Here is a 25,717-nt window from a genome sequence, read left to right on the forward strand (position 1 = left end):
TGCAGCCACACCGGAATATTTCTCTGGACCGAGTAGCCATTTCCCAGTGTGTTTTTGTTTTATTCTTATCAACCTTAAAGAGGCCGGTTACTCATTCAACGCTTCAAGCTTTATATTCTCAGCCCAATCGGCCTGATACCCCGACACTGAAGCCATTGGTAGAGAAAAACAAGGAGGAAAAATAATATTTGCACCAGTTATTTTGTCGCAGCCTTATCCCTCAAAGATATGGCAAAAATGGGAAGGACGACTCTCAAGATCGGACGAGACGCACGGTCGGATTCTCCCATCAAAGACGGTTTTTCAGATCTGGACAGCAATACGGGCGCATGACCAGCTACTTCCAGGGCAATTTCGATGTTCGCATATCCATCATGCAAGCTTGGACAACCCTATCTTGAAAACCATATCTTGGAAGCTGATTCCATGCGTTATCGCACTATGTCGAAAAATTATATTCCTAACTTTTATATCGATCTTTGCCACGACGGGTGACTATTTATAGAGCGACCAGAACCGATGCATTTCACCTAAAATAGAGTCTTGCTCGGTACATTCACCTCAATTAACACACTAAACCCTGCGAATGTCTTTTACAAAGGAGTGATGGAGCACTGGCACGAACGCAACCCTGGAATTGATTACTTTGGGTTTGATCCTGTTTCACCGTCGGTACTCACGAAAGACAAGCAACAAGAGGCTCCTGGTGGTAGCGTGCCAAAATCGGAATCTGAGCCAAGAAATATCTTCAAATACGTCTGTCGGTAAACTTGAGTTCCGCGACAGGCCGGAAGTTATCGATAGAAAAGAGCAAGTTTCTGACAGTGCTCTCCAACGCCAACGAGAAATTTGTTTGGCACCGGACTTCTGGGGGTTTGACCCCGCTATACACAACAATCAACATCATCTTGCCTCGGGTCAAGGTCGGCTCCAACACGATCGTAAACAAGGGAAGCATACTGGGGGAATTTTGAATTTGTCAGTACAGGATCATCTAGTCTCCGACACAGCTACTGCCTACGCAGCAGGTCGTAGAAGACAGACCTTTCGGCGCAGCAAGCTAAAACACCACGATCCAAGAAGCAACCTTGATGATACAATTCTCCCCGGAAACGTGGAAACTGAGATGAGTGCACCTTCACAGGAGGCATAACTAAATCAATGAATAATTACTGTATTGGACTTTTTGTCCCGGTCTTCCCACATGATATAGTAGTCCAATCCGTTCTGGGAACTATTCCTTGCGCTCGTGTATTTCGGTCGAATGTCCCCGGTTCTATTGAATCGCATGCTCTTCAGGATCAGTAAAATTCGGACAGGTCAGGCTAAGATTCAAATACATGCGATATGGATACTCGCGCTTTCTTTTGGATATACACACAAGAGGCTGTACAGTAGATTTGCTCAGTCGGCTGCTGTGGCGAATGCATCTTCGCATAGATCCCTTGACCAGCTAATCCAAGCTCGTATCTTTAATGGGCTGGTGTGAATGGCAGTGCATCTGGTGGGAATCATACCTGTATCTCTCACAGGCACTGTCTGGCTTGCTAATTCGCGATGTGTGCTACAAATGTCAGTACAGTGGGAATTTCAGTACAGGATCAATGGGAAAGAACTTATCCAGTGGCTCAGACACAAATATGCTCGACTTTGCGTAGTCAAGAGAATACATTGTGGAGTGAAATGCTGGGGTTCAAGGACGTATTTGTAGGCTTCCTGACTCCCTCTGTTGCGCAAGTGCTCTGCTTGGTAGAAAGCGTTGGGGATCCCTCGTAATTGAGGCCTGTTGAAATCCATGTCTTCTTTTTACCGCCACTATTTCCAGCGAGGTTTTCGATGCCTTTAGGTGCTCAGCGAGAGAGACGACCAATAGTGGGGCCGAGAAAAAGGGATGCTGAGTCGGTCAAGAAACGTTGGCTCTCTGCCGAATCCTTCAGGGCCCTCTTAAATTGAGGTTTTGTGGGGGATATTCGAATCCGCAATGACAGGCTCATATTTCTTGTTCTGATACCTCATCTGTGAGTGATACAACGTTGAATCATCGAAAAGCGCCTACAATTTCATCTCTAGAAATCATGGATTTTTTCCTAGCCTCGCTTTAGCGCTGCGTTGGTTGTGTTGAGCCGTGGATCTGTCCATCCCGGCTGCAGAAAGCGAGGTCACAGTAGGATGTACGGGTGCTCAACGACCAGTCCATCCGTTGAAGCTTGGCCATCCGTTGAAGCTTGGCCATACGTCGCCAACACTCAAGTTTCGAACTGCGACCATGAAGATACATCAATTTTTTCGCCTTCTTTTTTGACGTTCTTTTTAGATGCCCTTGTGTCTGAGATTACCGCGTGATGAGTTCGCGTGGTCGTCATCGGCGGCATCTCAGGATGAATCGAAGGTCAGTCGCGCTAGCAACGTTTGGAGAATGACGCGGTGGCCGTGTGATCACTGCTTCTCCTTAAATAGAATGAATCCCCCCCTCCATTCAGTTAGGCAAGTGAAGGAACAATTGTTCCATTTTTAAACAATAAAGGACAAGCAACCTCGTTACCAATTTGACTTGTCAATTACCTACAAGTATGTGACGACAGGGATATGGGAAGTAAGGTCCGCCCCATTCCCTGGTGAGTGTTCTGAGGGAAGATGAAGATAGTAAGTACTCTAATATCCTCTTTACTTAAGTATGCGCCTGGATATTCTGTTGGCAATGCCATACAAGCATTGATACGGATATGCAATATGAACTTACACGTTTTACGACGGCGCGGAAGCCAGCCACACAGAAGACTTCCTTGACCGGAGCTAACCGAGTCAAGTCATCGCCGCGGATGCCTTACCGCAGCATTACCACCGACGCCAGCGAACATGGAAGTACTGCACATTCAAACCGGCCCGTCGATGTTGCCTTTATTGTCTCTTGTCAATACTGCAACCCTGGTATCGTAAGACAGGTTGAAGCTATCGATCGTTGGCTTGCACATGTCGATTTTGCTTTGGCAAATATGCCGGGCAGACAGGAGAGGGCGAATCGGAGAGCGGGAAGGTTAAGGAGACAGTTTAGCATAACAGTCCGCAGGGGCTATTACGAATTTATTTAGGTATGTTAATAGAACTTCGATTGATCAATTTGCTTATATTCTGTCTAGAAGCTGGGGAAGAAAACGTCAAGGAAAGCCTACGCCTTCTTCTTGTTCACGGTAGACTTATCGGTTCTAACCTTAGGCCGGAACGCAACCCTAAGCCTCTCGCGATTCATTTACGTAGCTGCCCTTCACAATTCCTACTCCCGGTTTTGTCCAAAATCCGTTTCTAATGCAACGCTTCGGCTTTCTCAATAGTCTCTGTCCATGCCCGTCGTTTTGTTGCATGTATTAGAAGATGAGCTGAGTGTGAGCATCGTCTGTCTCTTTTGGTCATTTACGCTTTTTATCGGAATACAAGGGTGATGACAGGTGATTGATTCAGGACATCAAGGCTTATAAACGCCGCGACAATAGAAGGAGTAAATATCGTATCTCGAGAGGATTCAGCAGCGAATACACTAATATTGATCCGACACAGGGGACGGTTTGTAGAATTATCCAGGAATTCCTTCCGCTTTCTGTTGGTGGCCTTCCGGCGGATGCACGCCCTGGTTTACGATTTTGAAGAATAATGCCCCGTAAAGAGCCAGCCTGTCCACTGTGCTGTTTTTTGTTAGCTGGTGGGGTCGTTGTCCCCACCTCCATATCCGCGGCAACCACCCCCACCTTCCTTGTTCATTTTCCAACCATTTCGTTCCACGTCACGTCATTCCTGCGTAAACCTCGTTCCTTGGTTCTAGTACCACTTCTTGTGTTCTCTAGGGAAGGATTCCCCGATAAGGTCACTTCAGGCCCCTCTCATGGCCCTGTCGTACGCTCGTGTTAGGACACAGCAACTTTGCAATTCAAACAGCTAAGCGGCAGCTACACCGAACAGTCTACATGTTATACTCAAGCAGGTGCCACATAAGTCCTTTTGTATGTTGTCTCCAATCCGATCCGTATTACTTTCATGCTCTAGGATAAAAATTAACGTCGCAACAGCAGTCAAAGTACCGCAGACTCTGCCAATCGGAGGATTGCACTGTCTTCCTGCAGATAGAGAAAGGAGCATACTGCTTGCAAGGTACGTGGAAACTAGCAAGTAGATTTCCCTCGCATATGCGCTGACAAAACGCCGAATAGGTTACATGTTACAGAACCACAACGCCGTTACATCTACGGTCTGCGTGTACCCGGTTACAATTCCTGAATGGCATGGGAATAGTAGTACGAGTAATCAGTTTTGAAGGGCTGCACATCATGGATATCTCTGTTTTTGGTCAACCTGAGATCAGTCCCGTCCTTGATTCTGAGAAGCTACGTTTGCAATACTGCGAAGCGGAAAAGAGACTTTTGGTATTCGATTACGACGGTACCCTAACTCCACTAGTAAAAAATCCCGAGGAAGCCACATTATCGACTCAAGCTCTACACAGCATCACGACCTTGTCAGCAGATCCACGGAACTCTGTTTGGATTGTCAGCGGACGCGATCAGAAGTTTCTTCACGAGCAGGTGGGCCATATCCCGGAGCTCGGGCTGAGCGCAGAGCATGGTTGCTTCATCCGCAAACCGCACTCCGACAGTTGGGAGAGTCTCATCGGGCAAACGGACTTGACATGGCAAACGGAGGTCACCAAGGTTTTCCAACGTTTCACCGCGCGAACAAAAGGATCCTTTACCGAGCGGAAACGAGTAGCTGTAACCTGGCATTACCCCCAGGCGGACCCCGAGGAAGGTGCTCACCTGGCCCAGGAATGCTTAAATCTCCTAGAGGAAACAGTTGTTGGAAAACGGAGTGTCGTAGTTATGCCAGGAAAGGCAAATCTCGAAGTTCGACCAACCTGTGTCAACAAAGGGTCCGTGGTTACCAGGCTTGTCGATGAAAATCTGATCGCACCAGGGAGACAATATGGTTACATTCTGTGTGCGGGTGATGATCACACAGATGAAGGTACGCGCTTTCCTTTTGGTTCAACTCGCCCGTTGGGTTGTTTACTCATGCTATTTCAGACATGTTCCGTGCCCTTCAGAGGGACGTTCCAACCGAGCGCATCTGCACAATTACAGTTGGCCCAACCTCCAAACGCTCAGCTGCGAAATGGTCTATCCCCAACCCTGCGGAGGTAATCAAAATGATTACGAGGCTTAATTCCATGCACGTCGTATAGGGAATATTATCAGTCATTACCGGGTCGTGAGAAATTACGTTTTAGATCTCAGCTACACTGTATATTCAAGACTCTTTTTTTTAGATCTTCCCCCCCCGCATACGACATCTTCTCTGGCAGCGCCAGCAGAAGAGTGCGACAGCGAACGCTTTCTTCAAGCGTCGCCATATCGCCCACGAGATGAGGGACATTCAGGAGTACCCCGGTCCTAAGGTCAACACAAAGGAGTTGGTACGAATCAGGCTAGTGCTGAAGCAGACCCCGATGCTGCTAACTTTGACCCGGGCCAGAATGGCTCTTGGACTAACTACACCGCTCCCGACTACGGTTCCTGGGAGTACCATGTGAAGGGATGGTGGTTAATTCGCCTGCGGTCCACTTCGTCTACACGCTTCATGTTTTTACAGACTTGCCTTGCAACACAGCACAACTTGCTTTCTTGACATCCAACGCTTATTTTGGGGAACTTAGCATCTGGCACAATCCCTCCCGGTTTGTCTTGACCTTTTGTAATCAGTGGTAAATAAATCTCTGCTCAACCTCCGGAATTCGGCCCCTCCCAACCTCCAATAAATCGCTACTTTTTAGCTTCAGTATTCTTTTTAGCTTGAGTAGTCTCCCTGTAGCCTTCGACAGTGAGCTTTCGACGGAAATGAACGGATCGGACAGAAATGGTCCGTACCCGTAGTTTGAATGTGGTTTGTGCTAAAACTAATAGACTACCATTTATATCTAGACCTTCACGATAGCTGGCATGAATCTTCTGGTATACCGAAACTGCGCGCCTGTCTCTCCACCGACCCCGGTAATCCTCGACAGGTTTTCTGGATGAAGATGAGCATGCAGGATATGAGTCTCACGGGTCTTCCTTAATCGAGCGCTTTTTCCACCCCAATCACGACAATCTGTCCGGCTTTGAGTGGACGAGTTCAGATCCTCTGCCCATATCTCTACTCAGGCTAGCGACATATTCCTCTACATGTCAGCTTTCCTTTGTTGTAAAGAGGCGCACTGAATATAGCTTCGACTTGCACGATCTGATCGGACATCTGGCGATACTATAGAAGAGTATATGTTCTTCCTGCTCAGGGTTAAAAACGGCTCTGGTAGTCTCTGTCGGGTACACCGACAGCTACGAGACAAGATCTCCTGCTATGCTGTTCATGCAACATGCACTATCTTCCGATTGTCCGTATGATCTCGTCCGCAGCTCACCATACTCGAACACCCGGCACTTCCTCCGCTAGCTGCGCTGCCCTCGACACTATCCCTCCCTGGATCTGAGGTTTTTTCCTGCATAATATATTGGGTAATTACTAGTGAGATTACTCAGAACATGCGGGATTGCTCACAGACACATTCCAGTAAATATGTTAATAATGGATCGAAGGCTATTCTATGCCCTTCATACTGTAGGAACTCGGGAAAATATAAGTTGCTTTCTATGCAGAAATCTTCATACAATTGTGACGTCGTTGTATTATTTCTAAGTTGGGAAAGTAGGACATGGGACCATCACGAATATACAATCCTTCACTCTCCTCTTGTAAGGTCCGGCAACCCTGTCAGAGCGAGTCTGAAACGGTGGTTCCACCAATCAAGTACGATAGTCAGTCGTTCCCGAGATGATTCCAATGTCTGCTCAATAAGGCGCAGTCGAGATACCTGCTCGTCGTGAGGAAGGTGAAAACCATCCCGCTTTTTTTTTCCGGTTCAAGCCTCCTGTATCAATTCGATTGCCTTGCTCTAGCATCTCGCCACAAATGTGCTTGGACACAAACGGCTCCCACAGGCTTCGATAGAACCCGAGGGGTCGGGCCACTGGAAAGGCGAGATTGGATAGTCGCGTTCGAGGTCTGCTAGCACTTCACCGGGTATGTCTTGTTTCTGCTTGCTGTTGTGAAGGGGAGAGCTGCGATGGTCAGTAAGAGCATTAGAGTCTGCGCCGTTCCACTTACCAATGGAGGAGCATGATCAGGAGAGTCCTCTGAGTTGTCCTTTTCACTAAGGAATGGCAATTCATTGAGCTGCTGGTCTCCTTCTTTTTCCGGGTCTGGCGAGCCGTTGTAGCATCTATTCTGCCAGTAGGAGAAAGCCAAGGGTCTCTACAGCGCTTTTTCCATCAATCCTTGGTGTCTTATTAGACTATGCCGATACAGGTGACTATGTACTGAGTTTTACGGCCACCACAAAAGTCAACCAACGCAGTCAGGTTTTGAATAGGGTTTGTCTGTTTTTCAGCGGGCAGTTGGCAACCCTTTGAAAAATGGTGATAATGATCAACGGGCTGGTCGGGAATTTGGTCAAGCCTCACGGCGTTGACGGTCACACTTAAGTATTCAAGAAATATATGACCTTGGTGGACCTGGACCAATCTAGTAACCCATAAATGACCTATAAATGCCCGTATAACCGTGAACAAAGCGTGGCTATTCATCACAGGACAATAGAACGGGCTTTGCGGCGGCAGCCTAGGCGGATTTTACGCTTCAAGGGGGATCTCTGGCATGGGAATCGTGACGACCCATTGTTCCTCCAGTTTACATCTCAGAAATATCCCCGAAAGCCATCCGTGGACTGTTTACCCTGCAGTATGCCGCTTGTCAGCAATTGGGAGTCGTGTTCGGCTTCTTCATCAATTACAGCGTCACGAAGGAATATGCCGATACCAAGACGCAGTGGATGCTCCCAACTCTCCTGCAGCTTCTGCCCGCTCCGCTCTGGGGTATTGGCGCGTTCTTTTGCCCCGAGTCGCCCCGCTAGCTGCTGCCGGTCAATAGTCGAGAGGAAGCGGGCACTGCTCTCTCGAAACTGCGGCATCTGCCTGTCGAGGACCCTGTCGTGGCAGGTGAACTCGACGGTTTGGACTCGCAGCTGCTTCATGAGCATGAGCTCGTGGGTTCGGCCTCTGTATAGAAGCTTCCCAAAGAGACGTTTGGTCCCTGTTGAAAGGCGGCGACGTTTCTTTCTCCTCTTCACGGCGACGCTGTTCTCTCAGTGGCCTGGAGTGAATGCGATCACGCAGTACTCCCCAACCATTTTTGGTTATCTGGGCACTGTCGACGACTGTGCAACCTTCTGGCGGCGGTCATCTATGGGGTCGTCAAGTCTGTCAGCACTCTGTTGTTTGCCGTGGTTATTGTAGATTTGGTCGGTCGGCGACGGTTGCTTTTGGCCGGTATCAGCCTGCAGATTCTGAGTTGGCCTTTGTCGGTGCGTGCCTAGTAGCGACCAAGGATATGACCACCGACGAAATGAAGGCGTCGCCCAACGCGGAGCGAGCCTCAACGGCGGCCATTGTGGCCATCTACCTGCACGCCGTTGCTTGAGCATTGGCTGGTTCAGTATTCCGTACCTGATCGGACCTGAAATCTTTCCCACCCGCATCCGGTCCCTGAACATGTCGATCTCCTTGGCGTTGCACTAGGCGTTTTACTTTGTCTGCTCCAAGATGCCGAGTCTGCTTGCAGCGACGCACAGATGGGGTGAGTTGCTGTTTTCTGTTATCTGTGCGCTGGGCTTGGTTTATGTTCTCTCGCCATGCTAGGGGTCGGCACGAATACATATTCGTAACATTTTGAGATATTCGCATTCGCATTCGTAGTTCACAGACCTCTACGAATATTCGTATTCGCAAGGCCAATATTCGTACGAATATTCGTACGAATATTGACCGGTCGCCAAGGCCAACTCCCACCCAATAAGAAAGTATATCACGCGCAGTTTGTTTATCCAAGTAACAAGTCGCGTCCGAATGTGACAAGTTTATTTCAAGGACGTGTTTTGATGACGTGTTTCGATGACGATAATAGAGCTCAGAATGTCTGGTGCTGAATTGCAAGCTTCAAACAATGATGGCTCCGGCAGCTCATCTGTCGAATTGCCACCACGCCCCCAACGGTCTCAGAGAATAGACTACCACTTCTTAAATGGCGGAAGTGACGAAGACGATCTTGAAGATCATATCAGAAAGAAACCCCGACTGGATTCGCCACCCGGTCGCTTAGAATCCATTGGTCCTGAAGACTCCGCCAGCCAGCTGCATCTCAATCTACCTACTCCTTCGGAATCTGTTCCACCAGGGGGCTCTAGATGCTTTGCAGAGGCCATACGGCCACACAAACCGCACAGCAAATCCCGCATTAAGCCACTGAATCAATGGCTTTGGAACCAATTTCGAGTTAGTCCTCTTCCGGGCAAGCAATGGCGACCCAGGCGAAGCCGACAGCTACTCGAGGATCGAGAGATTCAATGCATTCATTGTGGCTGGAAAACCACAGATTGGGCGAGGGCAACATCGACGACCAACATGAAGACGCACCTAGCCAAACACAATATTTTCGAGAACTCCGACCCAGAGGACCTGGGTGAGGGTTCTAGCGAGACGAAACAGCACTCAATTGCTTCAATGTTCCAGTCCCGAGCCGAGCATGATACTAGAGCTCTGTTGGAACAGAACATACTTCGATGGGTTGTGACAGATGATGTGGCATTTACGGCAATTGAGTCCCCTGCGTTCCAACAGATATTCAAGGACTTGCCGGATGCTCCTCCTCCTTTCTCTTCTCGAACAGTTGTCCGCCGTATTGACGCAGATTTTGATCGCTGTCGGATCCAGTTGATCGATGAACTAGCACGGACATGCTCCACAATTGCGCTTTCCTTGGATGTCTGGACAAGCAAGAACCATAAAGCCATTTTGGGAATTATCGGTCACTGGGTGTCCACCGACTTCAAATATCAAGAACGAGTCCTGGAGTTCAGTGAGCTTGCTGGATCCCAATGGAGAAAATATGGCGGAGACTCTGCAGAAGATGCTTGTCGAGCTTCGGATTGAGGAGAAGCTGCTCACAATCACAGCTGATAATGCGTCGAATAATGAAACGCTGGCGTCTGAGCTGTATTTTAACCTGTTGGAAAAGTACAACTCGGAGGGTTCGAACTTGCCCGATAAAGGACGTCTCCGATTCCAAGGTATTGACAGCTACATCCGGTGTCTTGCACATGTCCTCAATCTCATTGTCCGCGACATCCTCTCGAGGATGAAATCTGGAGATCACAAGTCTGCCATTGAAGCCTGTGATCTCTTACAGGGAAATAAGAAATCGGACGGCAGTCTGCGTTAGCCCGGATTCGGATCGTGACTCTCTGGATATTGAGGACACCTCAACGACGACAGCAGTGGAAAGTGACTTGCCAAGCAAATGGTTTGAACGACAAGTTCATCGAGTATGATGTGGAAACCCGCTGGAACTCCACACACCGTATGGTCCAGGGAGCCTTGCAAGCCAAAGCACAGATCCGGATGTGGATAGAGCATCAGAACCAGTTTCCGCCATTTTCAGCTGACGACTGGTTGCAGCTGCAACAGCTCGAAATGATCCTCTCCAAGTTCGATGAGTTCACTCAACTGGTTTCCCGGCGGCAATCCCAGATCAGCCTAGCCATTCCCATCTATTACGAATTGAATGACATGCTCGAAGATGCAGCTTCTGCACAAGGCAGCTTTTCGGGGCTTAGCTCTGACATTACCTCCGCCATCTCCGCGGGGATGAAGAAATACAAGAAATATTATGAACTGATGGACGCCCAAGATGCTTATTATATAGCTCTTGTCCTTGACCCACGCTTCAAAACCCTCTTATTGGATAAGGAGCTCGGGCAGGTGACGGCGCCAAAGGTTATTCGATCTATCAAGGATACCTTGCATGAGCAATACCCATCGAAATCATCACTGGAGCAATCAATGTCAAAGATTAATCAGGACAACAAGCGGCAAAGTCTGGAGGCTCGTGTCCTGCAGAAGCTGCAACCACAAGTGATCCAGCGTTCAGATATTGACCGCTACTTTGAGGAAGGTGTGGTGACTGTTGATGAATCTGTAACAAAGGATGAAGATTGGTTATTTGCCTGGTGGAGGACGCACAAGGATGAGTATCCGCGGATGGCAGCTGCAGCCAGGGATTACCTTGCCATTCCGGCGGCTGAAGTCTCAGTAGAGAGATTGTTTAGCCGTGGTAGGGATCTGTTGGGGGTACGTCGACATTCTCTAAAAGGTGAGACAATGCGGAAAGTGATGCTGTTGAGAGATATATATAGTTTAGAAAACACCCAGTGAAAAATCCTAGAGCGTCTTGCTGGTATTCCCAACCAGCCTCTGCGGATCATTGCTCGCAAGGCACGGAACATCAAGTGAAGTCTCGTCACTTGGGCTATGGCTGCTCACTAGGTATAATTTTGCCACGTGACCAAACTTGCGAATATTCGCGGCGAATAAATCTTTTATTCGCATTCGCATCCGTCGTGCAAAATGTCTGCGAATACGAATGCGAATTGCGAATATTCGTAACGAATACGAATGTATTCGTTATTCGTGCCGACCCCTACAGCCCATCGCCGCCCGTGAAACATCCTTGTGGGGAGTCGTATCGCTGAATGGGAGATAACACCAAGATGGCAGCACTACTTGTGCTCTGCGTCTTCTGCCCCGACCTCACCGCCTTCATACCATGAACGGCGGAGTGTATGAACCTCTGGCCGTCCGCGTCCCGAGGTCTTATCCCATTACGACTGTACAATTTAGTATCACAGGCGGGTTCGTCACGCGCCTTTGGCTCTCATGAGTTGCCCGGTGCGTCCAGCGTGGCTTGTCCGAAGCGACAGCCGGAGCTTGCGACGAACCGGATACAACATCATGTCAACATGGCATGAATGGTGACCACATCGATGAAGACAATTGTAAGTGGTCTTGTAGGTAAGATAACATGATCTCCAAACTAATTGATCGTCTCGTTCCAAGCAAACGTTCTGCGATTTATGAACTGGTAAGTCATAACAACTCGTCCAAGTGGTTCAAGCCTTACTGACTCGGATCGTACAATAGGGGGTACTCTCATGTTCCCGTTACTCGAGTCGAATTTGAAGCGCGCAAGTGCACTGTCTGCTCGGACTCCCCGACGCCGATGCGATCCCATGCTCTATCGCCCGACATGGCCATTGGTGGCATCGATGATGAGCCAATGTAATGTGACGTTCGCGACTTTCGCGATGTCTATGCTCTTCTTACCACGCTACTGGACTTAATCCATGAGCCTTAGCTAATATATAGTATCTCAAAGACCAGCGAGTAACGATGACCCGGATCTTCTGTCTACCCTAGACAGCCCTGGTCTTCGCTTCACGCCTTTACTCGGCGACCAGTTTGGCCTCCGATTTACGCCATATCTTGATGGTCACTCAATCCCACCCCAAATCCGCATCATTCTTCCCAGAATTACAATCCTAGCGGCTTGAGCACAGTTTTCCATGGCCCGGCCGAAGACTTGCACACACCGCACGCGGAGCCAAAACTTGACGACACCGAAGACGCTTCTTGGGTAATTCGCTGTCACTCTCTACGTAGAAATAATATCGACCCATTCCAGGTTACCTCAAACGTACAACACTTTGCACACGAGCCATACTGTAGCTCCTGGCGATCTGAATGTTGCAAGACGGCTGCGGTACACATGTATACTCCAGTATACAGCACCTGGGTTATAAGGTGCCTATCGTTGGTCTGTCTCTTCCCTGGCTTTCTCCAAATCAGGATCTGTCATCACAGTCGGAGTCGGGTAATTAATGACAGCTCTGGCAAGTCAGCGCTCCGCCTAGTAGATGACGCCATGTAGTTTACATACCAATCGCGAGGTGAGAAAGTCCAAAAGCTCCGAAGAATCCGCCGACAAAATATGCACCCGACCATTCTCCCGCATGCGAATACCTACGCATACATCTGCATCACACATCTTGCTATATTCAGATGGCCTTTTCAGCAGATTTGTCTTGCGACGATACTGTATTGGCGCATCAATTTTCTCGTCGATGGTTTCTTAGATCGGGTGGTTTTCAAAGCAGCCATTGTAAGTCGATGCCTTTCTCTTTTCAGGGAGTGACAGTCTTTAACAGACGAGAGGCTGAAGGTGGCGCTTGTAAGGCTGATTGACATGAGAAGCTCAATGAAAACAGGTGCTGGAATACAAATGCGGAAAGTTGAATTCTTGAACCTTTGGACCTTTAATATATAGACAAAGAAGCCACGATTTTCTTTAGGTGAAGGGACCATGGTCTTGTGTGGATTCACGGGGTTTATACTTCTGAGACTTTCAACGGAAGTAAAAGAGGTGTCTGATTGAAATATATATCTCCTGAATGAGCGTTCATATCTGGCCCTCAAGGTCGTGAGGCTGGATCATTTCCCCGGCCGGCTCGTTGATCACTATCTATGATCAAATTGACTGCCAACAACCCACCGAAAAGTGATCAAATTCTAGTCAAAGCCTGACTGCATCATTGAACGGTATAGAATTCATTACATAGTCACCTGCATTTGCATATTCTATAAGAGACACCAAGGCCTGTTGGAAATAGTACTGCCCAGGTCATTGACTTTCTCCTGCGGACAAAATGGATTCCCCAAACAGCTCGCCAGACCAGGAAAAAGAGGAGAACAGCAGCCCAGTGAATTGCCAAGCCTTAGTGACAAAGACAATCCACCGGAAACTTCTGATCATGTCCCTCCATTGGTAAGTGAAACCACTCGGCTTCAAATGCTTTGGCTGACCATCGCAGCCCTCCCCTTCGCAACACGAAGAAGAAACAAGACATATGTTGGCGACCGAACCCTTTCAACCCATCTTGAAGGTGCTACTAGACCTCGAATGCGACGATCCCAAGTTTGCCTTTCCAACAGCTCGACTTGTTGAACTCTATCAACGCCTATGGGAGTCGTGCGTCTCCAAGCACTTTGATGACCAGAAGCTAAACCAGAGCAATCAGAACTTGAAGGAGGCTGGTACGTACCTGAGGAAAGAGAGGGACTGTCTCCAGCTTCGCCACGACAAGCAGCTAGCTCGACTGCGCTTTTTTGAACAGGGATTGGAATCATCTCGGGAACTACTGATTAGCCTACTCGATGACTGGAACTACCCTTTCAGGCCCAATCTGACAGGGCTGCAGGACGTTGCAAGAGAAGGGTGAGGAATTGTGTATTCCGGATTGCCCTGTCCTATCTTGGCGACATAGAAATACTACAAACGGCGACGCAGTGCAGGGGGAATTACCGCATGGAAAGCAGCTTATATCTTTCAGAGAGATTATTGTAAGAAGGGCATAAAATAGCGTTGGATTCATTATCAACATCTTCACTGCAAGGTGTCTGCGAACAATCCCGCAGGTTCTGGATCAATCTCACCTGTAATTACCCGATATATTATGCACAAAAAAACGTGGGTCCAGGGATAGCGTCGAGGGCAGGCAGTGAGCGGAGAATGCGTCGAGAGACTCGAATATGGTAGAGATTCCGTACGAGGCCAAAGGGACAGTCGGAAGCTAGTGCCTGTTGCACGGACAGCATGCGAGGTGATTGTGTCTAGCAACTCTGCGTACCCGACAGAGATTTCCCAGGGCCGTTTCGACCCGCGGCAGAAGAATAGATCCTCTGCTGCAGTCTCGCCAGATATCTGGTCAAATCGCGTAAATCGAAATTCCATCCAGTGCACCTCTTTAGGAAAAAGGAGCGCAAACATGTAGAGGAAAATGTCGCTTGCCTAAGTAGAGATGAACACAGGATCTGGACCTGTCCACTTGAAGCCAGACAGACTGTCGAGATTGGGGTAGAAAAGGCATTCAATCAAGGAAGACCCTTGAGTTTCATATCCCGCCGGGTCGACTTTGTTAAGGAGAACCTGCCTCGGATCATCGGGGTCAGTGGGGAGTAGACCTCGCCAAAGTCCAATTGACCCATCGACGGACATGTCCAAACCGGTCCATGGGCGGGTTTGGACACCCTTCTGGTGTCCAGTGGGCGGGTCGAGGGGCCCCCGTCCGCCCACCTGGACGTCCTGGATAGTCCAATGGGCGAAAAGTGGGGCCACCGTAACATGCATAGAGTTATGTAGAATTTGCTGTATTAATCGTATCTAGGTTACGCCTGTAGATAAATCCTTGTAGCAGCCATTGTAGTTGTTTGAGTATTCTTTTGTGTATTCTAGATTGTGGAACTTGTCTCTTAATATACATCATATCCCCTTAGACGTTTAGAAGGTCTACATACTCTCCCTGATGAGCGCTTTAGGGAGTGATCCCTTGGTAAGGGATGCTCACCATCATCATCATCACCCGGCTCTCTGGTAATTTCTAAAACCTCTTCTCCCTCGCTAGAAGAACCCTGTAGAAGATCCAACTCCCCGGTCAGAATTAAGCTGAGTAGCCATATGGGCATTGATTTCAACCTCCCTAGATTCAAATCCGCGGATCCTCCTCGCCATCACTGATAGGATCAAGGTTCTCTTGTGGATGCTGGACATCCTTCTCTTCATCTGCCGTTTCTCTCTCTTCCCTCGAGAAGGATTGCCTAAAGGTTTCTAGCTCCTCCTCCCCGAGGTCAAGCTTAGTTGCACACATTTACATCACCAGATCCTGTAACGTTGTAGGCTTCAGTGATCCCCGACGATAGTGACAGATATCCCGAGCAGAGTTAAACAATCGCTCAACGCTCGCACCTGTTGCTGGGATAGACAGAACATCTCGTGCAACACTTGCGAGCATCGGAAATTCATGCTGATGGCCTTTCCAGAAGGAACATGGACCAATTGAATTAGTGCCTAGATAATTCAGTTTAGCTACATTCACCATAGAATCAAACCAATAAGACATACCACTCTCAAGATAATTCTCGACCTCGTTATTGTGGCGAGGTACTGGCTTTCGGTTCGAACCGGCCTGCGCGATGAGTGTTGCCAGCTTTGAGCCCTGATCCAATGGTGCCTGGTTATTTGAGAATGCTTGGCTATTGGACAGTCGCTCATGATAGGGTCGAACATAGTCTTTAAGGCTTTGTCGATATCTCTCACGCGATGCGAAATTATTCTCTGCCCATTCGTAACGCGAAAAGAACTGCAATTTGTGCTGTGGTGCAAGTATTGTATCAATCGCGTAAAGATCACCATGGGCTTTAGTCGTGCTACCATAATAGGCTGCAAGCTTTTCCTTTCCTGCCAGAATTGCACAAAGCATTGATTGCTTCCAAGGAACCCTCTTTTGTTGAAGTTGGTGTATCGATTTTTCAAGATGTTCAAAAAGAGAGTGATAGATCTCGAAGATGATATGGATAGTCACTTCCTTGGTTTGACAGAGAATAGTGGTAAATTGGAAAAATGGTTGGGTCAAACACAGCAGGTAGTCGATTTGTCGCCATTCGTCCCGGTCTAACGTGAACTGCGCATACTGATTTTCAGAGCAGTATTTGTTGAACACTAGCTGTAATCTCTTTGCGCGTCGAAGCATAAGAAAAGTAGAGTTCCAGCGGGTTTTGACACCTTGTATTGGCAAAAGCTTTGAACCTTCAATCTGGAGACTCCGCAATGTATCACGACGCTGAGGGCTAGCGTTGATACAAACCGCTAGGCCACGAACCTGAAATTGGCATACTATCTTTGGGTCCCCAGTCACAGTATGAGCTACCTGTTTTAAGATAGTCCACGCTCTGAATGACTTCGAGATCGATCCCAGAAGCTCTTATTCCTTTCACGAAGCTCGTTTCCGTGGATAGTCTGAAGCCACCAGAAAATAAAATCCTCCTTGCTCATTTCGGAGTAAGCAATCCGGTCGTTTCCGAATCGCTCAAGGGAGGAAGCGATCATAGGATGTACTGATTCGGAGGCTGGGGTTGATTCAATGATTGGCTGTCTGGACTGCTGACTGGACTGTAGGTCGGAGGAAAAGAGGTCTGGACCGTAGCTACCGTGGAGAGACGATGAGGAGAGGTCAGTAACTTGAGACATGATCCAAGAGTACGGGGTTTTTAGGGAAAATAAAAGAGGAAAGACTCCTTGAACTCATGGAATAGAGTGATTCGCCTCTTATGACCGTTTGTCTACTGAAAAGATAAGATCTGATAGATCGCGCATGAACGCTATGGCCTCCAACTTCTATGAGTTACGATTGGATATGGTGGTGGAGACATTCATATTTAGCGTGTCCAGAGTCCGCCCAAATACCCTGAAAATTCGCTTGAAGGACATGTCCCCCTTCTACATTATTATTTTAAAAAGGACAGTTTGGGCGTCTCGTCAAGTCACGTGGTACTGCTATTCCATGCTCTCTAGTCTTTGCTCTCCATGAATAAATGATATTATCAACCTCTGGTTCATATTAATGGTAGATATAACTAGTTTGATTGATGAATTAGATGTGTTCTCTGTTTTCCTTAGGTATTTGACTGAACTTGCAATCACTAAATATTGGTAGGAACTAGGAATGAACTGAATATGAGGTGTACCCACAAGATATATATTTCTCTCACTAAAATAGCTTTAAGTCACAGGAAACTGTAACACATCAAATAGTCACAAATAAGAGAGAAGATCAGTGTTCCGTATAAATTGAACCAGGATACATGAGAATTTCAACAAATCTAGATGATCGAAGAACAACTGCTACGTCAAAAGGATTGTAGTGACTATGATTAGTGTAACTAGCCGTTTTTTATTTTGCTGCATCATCGGGGTTATGTGGGAGATTTATGCATTCTTGGGCGGCTTTGGACACTTTTCGACACTTTGAGCAGTCCATGGGCGGACACCTATCGCCCAGTCCGAAGTGGGTCCGGTCCAAGTCCGCCCATGGGCGGACTTGGACGCCATGAGGATGTCCATGGACGGATTTTGGCGAGATCTAGTCTCACCAGATGCCCGGTCAAATCGCACAAATCGAAATTCTATCCAGTGCACCTCTTTAGGGAAAAGGAGCGCTGACATGTAGAGGAAAATGTCGCTAGTCTGAGTAGTTGCGAAAATATGACATAATACGCCTTGAAGGGAGGTGACACGCTTGGGTGTCATAAGATCGATGGCTCCCATATACATCGGAATTGTCCTGTTAGCCTCATACGCACTACTCATGTAATATATTTGACTAGTATCTACGATACTGGATCGTGGCACACGGAACTGCAAATGTAATTTTACACATAACGTGGCTACTAGAAATGGCGTACTAGTGCGTACGGCTTTCCACGGAACCGACATGTGTCGGAGTAGATGCATTGGCATACCGGCATACCGGAGGATCCATTGATCCTATGCATTTTGTAATTTTAGATTAGTAATCGACGGTCCATATAAATTGTTAGGAAAGTCGATACAGCAATACAGAGAGTTGAACACCATTGATTGGACCCTACATTTTTACAATACGGCCCACGCCGACAGTTATGAGCCCGGTTCGCACTGAATGAGACTACTGTAGTTGGAATACAGTATCTAGCCCGCTGCTAGAAGTGTCTCGCAACCCCTGAAGCTATTCTGAAGCTGTGCAAAGCTACCCCTGAATCCAGTAATGGAGGCAGCATCAATCCTCTCCGCCATGAAGGGCGAAAAACTGAAGGACTCGCCGCAGTGGCTCACCTGGTTTGCAAAGGTGCAGCTATATGCCGTACAAAAGAATGTGTGGGATCTCTGTAATCCAGACCTCACCTCGTCGACAACCGATCCCGCTAATAAACGACCCGAGCCTCTCCAAGAACCGGTGGAACCCGAATACCCCGAGGAAGGCGATGAGAAGGAACGAAGGATCTGGCGAGACCGTATGGATGTGTACAAAGTGAAGTACACAAGGTGGGAGAAGCAGACAAAGGGACTGAGCGATGTAAATGAATATATCCTCACATACCTTGATCCAATCCACCATCTCTCTCTAGTTGCATATCGTACTCCGTATGATAGGCTTGTGTATCTAAAGTCTCGCTTTGCCCGATCGACTGCGTACGAAGAAGAAATCCGTATGAAGTGGAAGGTCTTTGCAATGCAGAAGCCGACAGGAGATATCGAGGAATGGCTTCAACAGTGGAACTCACTAAGAGAGCAAGCCGTCAGCCTTGGCATCAATGATGGAGATGCAAATAGGGATTTCTTACACGCTGTGAAAGAGGTGCTCCCTATCTGGTGGCAAGGGAAATACCAGGAGATTGTTATGGACAAGAAGGTGTACGATACTCGAGACCTTCTCGAATCATTCCGCGCGATGAATCGTGAGATAGGTGTTCAAACTGTGACCTCAACCAATGCTCCAAAAGGTGCATTTTCAACCTGGCAAGGACACCAAGAAGCGAAGCCGGAAGGGAAGCAAGAGAAGCTCCCATTTGAGAAGAGACGCTGTCCGTGTGGTAGCACTCACCCAAGGCATAAGGTTGCCACTTGCTATATCATGAATGAAGCAATTCGACCGGGGGGATACACTCTCAATGAGCGTACGCTAGAGAAAGCGAAAAAGAAGTTAGCAAAGGACCTCGGCTGGAAGCAATGGGTGGATAAGGTGGTTGCTGAAGCTCAGCCAAAGGCTGAATATGCTAACCAGGTTAGCTTTGCCACCACCTACCAAAGACACGAAGCCGTACAGATCAGCAAGCATGTGCTATCTGTAGCAAAAAGTGATGAGCCCTCTTTTCATGATCGATGGATTCTCGATACTGGATCGAGTACGCACATCTGTAATGATAGGAGCTTATTTGTTGACTTCACCCCGGACGATATGGAAGTTTCAACTGGAGACAGCACCACAAAGATGCTCGGCAGGGGTACAGTTCGCCTGATAGGAAGACACCCGGTGAAGGGAAGGATGGAGATCACATTGAGTGATGCTCTATACTCACCTGGATTCCATACAAATCTAGTATCATACGCGATGCTAAGGAAGAAAGGTGGCCTTTGGTGTCAAAAGGCGAATTGCATACGGGATCCGAATGATAGGCCTGTCGTCAGTGTACATTTTTGGGATCACTTTAACCTCTGGCTTTTTGATAAGCCTGGCGAAGCTCCTCCACAGCAGGCATATGCCACCCAGGCAGGCGTACGGAACTCGGTGAAGCCGCAGGAATCAAAGGCTTCCTCCGAATTATGGCATCGGCGCCTAGCCCACGTTGAACCACGTACTATAGCAAAGCTTGCTAGTATGGTAGACGGCGTCGTTCTTGAAGATAAGAAGTCGACGGAGCAGCAATCTCTATGTCAAATCTGTAAGACAGGAAGTGCTCCGAGGCAGATATCACGACGGCCAGTCGGAAGATCCTTTGGACGATTTGGAAGGGTGCACTTTGATCTAATTCAACTGCCACCGGCGTACAACAGACATCGCTGGATATCTCACTTCTATCTAGAAGGACCGAGGTTCCATTGGATCATGACACATGAAGTCAAACCGGAATGCCAGCTTGCGATAAAGGAGTTCGTACAGCTAGCAAGGAATCAGTGGAAGCTGCCGATCAAGGCTTTCCACTACGATAATGAAGCCGCAGCAGGCAAAGCAGCGGAGTATAGCCTAACAGCTGACGGTATCTTAGTATATCATACTCCACCTGGACACTCAGAAATGAATGGGTATGCTGAGAGATCTGGCGGGATGATCATCACCCGTATGCGCATGCTCGCTCTCGAAGGAAAGCTCCCTAAGGATCTATGGCCGGAATTTGCAAGCGCCGCAGTATGGTTATTGAATCGTACGCCGTCGTATATCGCTACCGAGAACCGCTGGGTGGTTCCATGGGAAGAAGTCAGGAAGGAACTTGCACCTGTGATACCGAAGACCAACCTGTCAAATGTCAGGCTGTACGGGAGCATGGCGTACTGTAGGATTGAGAATCAAGTACAGTCTGATAAGATGCACCCTCGAGCAGAGATTGGCTTCTTGGTAGGATACCGTGCCTCGAATATCTGGAAGATCTGGTTTCCACATAGTGGAAAGGTGAAGCATATAAGGGATGCAGTCATTGATGAAACCCGGAAGTACACACCTGAGTACGACCAGTATAAGCCGATTCCACTACCGCTAGTGAGACAACCGCAAGAACTCACTACTGAAGAGATCACCAAGGTGATCAACTATGAAATCACTGGTCAACAAACTAGTACGATGGAGGAAAGTCAGGGCATACAGGATCGGGATGATCCCCAGCAGCATGATCCCCAGCACATTAATCCTCAGCAAGCACAGGAGAATCCTCAACAAGTGCAAGATACGTCTCAGGAAGTGATTCAAGAAGCTACTGGTAAGGCAAGTGCTCCAAGAGAGACTACCCCAAGTCAGGGGGTGAGAGAAGAAGCATACTGGCCAACACCTGGTCATCCACCGGCGCGTACAGCACCACCAGGTGCATTTCCGGAGGATCAGGATCTACCACCATTGCCGATCACCCCGCCGCAGGAAGAAGAAGCGAATACTGGCTCTGGTCAGGGGGTGGATATACAGGCTGATCAAGAAGATCCAGCGCATCAAGACCAGACCCAGTACGAATACAAACCTACTCCTGATCCGGTAGAAGACGAGCTAGAAAGGCAGCTACAGTCCGAGCTACTAGCACCAAGCAGAGAGATAGTTAGTGACATTGACACCGGCAACATACTAAGTGGAAGACGAACACGCAGAGCGAGAAGAGATGATGATTTTGCATATGCAACAACCACTACAGTACGGGACGAAGAGCCCCCGGCTCTGCTTCATGCCTTTGCCGCTGGTTTATACGCAGAGAAACCGGACAGTCGTCGTCATCGAGATGATCTTCCTCCACCGCCGAAGCGTTGGAAGGATGTTATGAATCACCCATTTCAGGAAGGCTTCCTCGCAGCAATGAGGAAAGAGATCAATTCGCTATCTGAAAAGGAGACATTTGAAATCATCAACAGACCAAGGGACAGAGGGAAGCAGATCCTCCCTCTACTATGGGTGTTCTCGTACAAATTTGACCAGGACGGTTACCTGCTAAAACTGAAGGCTCGTATCTGCGTACGAGGAGATCTTGAAACCATTTCTCACGAAGAGAAAAGGGCTGCTACATTAGCAGCAAGGACAGCAAGGATGATCTTCGCACTAGTGGCTGCTTTTGATCTGGATTTGCGACAGCGGGATGCTGTCACTGCATTCCTAAATAGCAAGCTAGATGTGAAGGAGACGTACACCTATATGCCAGAAGGTTTCCAGACCCCAGGCAAGTGCTGGAAGCTACGCCGTGCTTTGTACGGTCTGCGGATCTCACCGAGGCTATGGCAGCGAGAAGCAGCGAGTGTACTACGTAAGCTAGGGTTACAACAGATGCCGGAAGACCCCTGCGTCTTTATGGGACAAGGCTTGCTGGTCTTCTTCTATGTGGACGATATCCTGATCGCCAGTCACAGTACTGCTAAAGCACAAGCACAGCAGCTGGAGCGAGATCTAGAAGCACACTGGGAGCTGACAGACCATGGAGAAGCGGCATGGTTTCTTAATATCCGGATCGTCCGAGACAGACAGGAGAAGAAGCTTTGGCTCTGTCAGGATAGCTATGTGATGAGCATTGCTACCCGGTACAATCTGACAGACCGTCCACCAGTCTATACACCACTGCCAGTTGACGAATTGACACCCTACCAAGGTACGGCTACGCCGAGAGAGATCCATTTATACCAGCAGAAGGTTGGATCTGCAGGATATGCCACTACAATTACCAGACCGGACGCTGCAAAAGCCACCGCTCGGCTTGCGCAATTCCTCACAAATCCCGGTCCCCAGCACCAGCAGGCAGCTGATCGAGTCATCACTTATCTCTACACTACCCGGAATCTGGCTATCGAATATAGCGCAGCTGGTACAGGAATGAACTCGGTACAATTTGCAAGCGATGCTTCGTACGGGGACCACCCTGACAGAAGGAGTTCAGCTGGATATATCTGCCAGGCATACGGCGGTCCAGTCGACTGGAAAGCCAGCAAGCAACCCACTGTGACAACGTCAACCACGGAAGCAGAACTGCTAGGCCTATCCGAGACCGGGAAGCAAGTTCAATGGTGGCGGAGGTTGCTTAACAACCTAGCTTTTACCCCATCTCACCACCTAACCATTGACTGTGATAATGAGAGGACGATCAGCCTCTTGACAAGCGAGGATGTAGCCTTCGAAACGAAGCTACGACATGTGGATATACACCACCACTGGCTGAGACAGGAAGTCAGAGAAGGACGTATCATGGTACGCTGGGTGGCGACGGCGAGCATGGTTGCCGATGGCCTCACAAAGCTGCTATCCAGACAGAAGCATGAGAACTTTGTACGACTGCTTCGGATGGTTGATATAGGCTATCTTATAGCCTAGGAATTGAGGAAGAGAATGGATCATGCAGCATGCCAATGTATGAATTGCAGCGATCTCAGTATGCATACTGGGACCGCTGAGGGGGTGTGTCGGAGTAGATGCATTGGCATACCGGCATACCGGAGGATCCATTGATCCTATGCATTTTGTAATTTTAGATTAGTAATCGACGGTCCATATAAATTGTTAGGAAAGTCGATACAGCAATACAGAGAGTTGAACACCATTGATTGGACCCTACATTTTTACAATACGGCCCACGCCGACAACATGATGCTGACTAAGGCCCGGCTTTTACACTGCGGCCGGATCCTCAAAGCGGGTAATGACGACAGCTGAAGTCATTCGGAGGAAAGCGGCCAAAAGCTACAACAAGATGGGCCTCGTTCCGTGTATATAAGTGTCTTTCGTCTTTCAGGTGCCCTGGATTACCGCCCACGTGGATGACTTTACCGAAACATGTGAATCGAGGGCCAACACAGCCTCTCGGAGCTTCCATGGACGATATGATGTTCCAACACAGAGATAATAGCGGCATAGGACGTTGGAAGGTAGGACTTGTCGGATGCTTCAGCAAGGACCGACCCAACAAGCCATGTCCGGCGTCGCCATCTACACAACTTGATATTTTGCTTGGGTCACCCCTGGTCTGCTACGGCGCACCAGCCAACTCCACCGGAGCCCTACTCTCGGGCCGCTTGCGCATTGCGATAACCGAATCGAACCGGCCGGTGGTGCTGCGGAAGCTAAGCCTGAGCCTTGTTTTTGAGCTGACTACGAAAAATCCCGTCTCGAGACGCTGCCGAGCTTGCGCCACATCCACCGAGGAGCTCAATCGCTGGGACTTCCTTACACAGCCCCAACTTGAGATCGAGAGCCGTGACCACCATTTTAATTACCTAATACCAGGCCACCTTCCGGCCTCCTGTATCGGCTCGCTAGGGCAAGTCATATATTTCCTTCAGGCATGTGCGGAGAGTATCACCGGTGAGGTATTTGTTTTGAAGGTCCCTGTCAAGGTCAGTCGTGACCGTGGCCTTGGCATCGACAAGACGTCTATCCGGACCTTTCCACCCACTAGTCTCACTCTTCAACTCGTACGTCCGTCAGTTGTGGATCTCGTGGGCAAGCTTCCGCTCAAGGTGCTACTTAGTGGTGTTCTTAATAAGAGCGGCAATACTCTGATTCGCTGGCGCTTAATGAAGCTGACTTGGCGGATCGAGGAGCATCAGAAAATGGCATCAAGAGCATGCAAGATGCATATCTGCAAAACCCCCAACGAAGGCAATTGTGCTATTCGCCAGAAGACGCGCGTTATTGGCAAGAACGAGTTGATAAGCGGATGGAAAGTGAACTTCGACTCGGCCGGGGGAGATATCGGTATACAGCTTGACGCCAGCATTAACCCCACGGCGAACGCGTTGTGTGACGCGGAAGGCTACGACGGCCTAGGAGTCAAACATGACCTTGTTATTGAACTTGTCACCACGGAGGATTTCAGTATAAACCGCAAGAATAAATTCGTCACACAGTACTGCGCTACCCATGTATTACGCAGCTGCTTCAAGCTGTGTATCACCGAGCGCAGCGGCCACCGCACCAGCTCGCACGCGGACATGCCTCCGGTCTACGAAGATGTTCCCGCCAGACCCCCGGTATATAGTACTGGTGATGGCGTCACCAACGAGTCTTCCTGCTTGCTTTGATCATGAGGCAAACGGGTGATGATGTTATCTTGGCTGTTGGTGCGTCACATCATGGGTGATCTGCGGATTACCTGCTGGGAGCCGGGTGGCACCTCGCTTACCCTCATGACGACCTATTGAGTGTTGCAGATAGGTGGGGCCGGTTACCCTGCTACTTCCTGCATTGTTTCTCGGGGCTACAAGAGGGCACGGATACCATTCCGCAGGAAAGGGGGCGGGGTGAATAGTCACATATCTTTCGGGGTTCGAGTAGCCACGGCGGGCCCATGGTTTACACGTGGGCTACCTTTTATTATTATATCTTTGTCACTCGCGTTGAGCAGTTAGACATTGCGAGTTAGTTCAAGAATGCGCCGCAGCGACGTGCTTCTACAAAGTCCACGAAAGCTGTGAAAATATTCGACGAGCCAGTGCGATGATGGATCTACCTCGTCAGGTTGCGGAGACAGCCAAGGTGGTCTTTCTTAGCTTCGTAAAGGAGGAAATCGGCACTTTTAAGTGACGCCGTACTGTATGCCCGCACAGCTATCGATTTGTTTTATAAGGCAAACTAGCTACAATTCACGAGAGAAGCTGGGACCGCTGTCTGCTTTTTCTGGCTAATGCTCACTACGATAGCATTTTCCCA

The 25,717-nt window shown here is 48.7% G+C and overlaps 7 protein-coding genes across 7 annotated transcripts; 5 read left to right on the forward strand and 2 right to left on the reverse strand.

Moving 5' to 3' along the window:
• Positions 1 to 4,316: 4,316 nt before the first annotated feature.
• N7489_005047 (trehalose-phosphatase) lies at positions 4,317 to 5,575 on the forward strand (the record flags this gene model as incomplete). The annotated part of the gene is made up of 4 exons (XM_056710799.1): positions 4,317 to 5,010; positions 5,070 to 5,182; positions 5,312 to 5,454; positions 5,518 to 5,575. The coding sequence occupies 4 exons, from the start codon at positions 4,317 to 4,319 to the stop codon at positions 5,573 to 5,575; spliced, it is 1,008 nt and encodes a 335-aa protein (XP_056569220.1).
• Positions 5,576 to 7,774: 2,199 nt separating this feature from the next.
• Positions 7,775 to 8,116, reverse strand: N7489_005048 (uncharacterized protein; the record flags this gene model as incomplete). Its single annotated transcript, XM_056710800.1, has 1 exon — positions 7,775 to 8,116. The coding sequence occupies one exon, from the start codon at positions 8,114 to 8,116 to the stop codon at positions 7,775 to 7,777; it is 342 nt and encodes a 113-aa protein (XP_056569221.1).
• A 122-nt stretch (positions 8,117 to 8,238) lies between these two features.
• Positions 8,239 to 8,556, forward strand: N7489_005049 (uncharacterized protein; the record flags this gene model as incomplete). Its single annotated transcript, XM_056710801.1, has 1 exon — positions 8,239 to 8,556. One exon carries the CDS (start codon positions 8,239 to 8,241, stop codon positions 8,554 to 8,556), a length of 318 nt encoding a protein of 105 aa, XP_056569222.1.
• Positions 8,557 to 9,047: 491 nt separating this feature from the next.
• N7489_005050 (uncharacterized protein) lies at positions 9,048 to 10,064 on the forward strand (the record flags this gene model as incomplete). Its single annotated transcript, XM_056710802.1, has 1 exon — positions 9,048 to 10,064. One exon carries the CDS (start codon positions 9,048 to 9,050, stop codon positions 10,062 to 10,064), a length of 1,017 nt encoding a protein of 338 aa, XP_056569223.1.
• Positions 10,065 to 10,493: 429 nt separating this feature from the next.
• Positions 10,494 to 11,423, forward strand: N7489_005051 (uncharacterized protein; the record flags this gene model as incomplete). Its single annotated transcript, XM_056710803.1, has 2 exons — positions 10,494 to 11,261; positions 11,382 to 11,423. The coding sequence occupies 2 exons, from the start codon at positions 10,494 to 10,496 to the stop codon at positions 11,421 to 11,423; spliced, it is 810 nt and encodes a 269-aa protein (XP_056569224.1).
• A 4,085-nt stretch (positions 11,424 to 15,508) lies between these two features.
• N7489_005052 (uncharacterized protein) lies at positions 15,509 to 17,049 on the reverse strand (the record flags this gene model as incomplete). The annotated part of the gene is made up of 4 exons (XM_056710804.1): positions 15,509 to 15,620; positions 15,675 to 15,870; positions 15,925 to 16,695; positions 16,749 to 17,049. The coding sequence occupies 4 exons, from the start codon at positions 17,047 to 17,049 to the stop codon at positions 15,509 to 15,511; spliced, it is 1,380 nt and encodes a 459-aa protein (XP_056569225.1).
• Positions 17,050 to 23,880: 6,831 nt separating this feature from the next.
• Positions 23,881 to 25,089, forward strand: N7489_005053 (uncharacterized protein; the record flags this gene model as incomplete). The annotated part of the gene is made up of 1 exon (XM_056710805.1): positions 23,881 to 25,089. One exon carries the CDS (start codon positions 23,881 to 23,883, stop codon positions 25,087 to 25,089), a length of 1,209 nt encoding a protein of 402 aa, XP_056569226.1.
• Positions 25,090 to 25,717: the final 628 nt, after the last annotated feature.

The sequence above is a fragment of the Penicillium chrysogenum genome (assembly GCF_028827035.1).
Source record: "Penicillium chrysogenum strain IBT 35668 chromosome Unknown utg000002l_segment0_segment0, whole genome shotgun sequence".
Taxonomy (NCBI): domain Eukaryota; kingdom Fungi; phylum Ascomycota; class Eurotiomycetes; order Eurotiales; family Aspergillaceae; genus Penicillium; species Penicillium chrysogenum.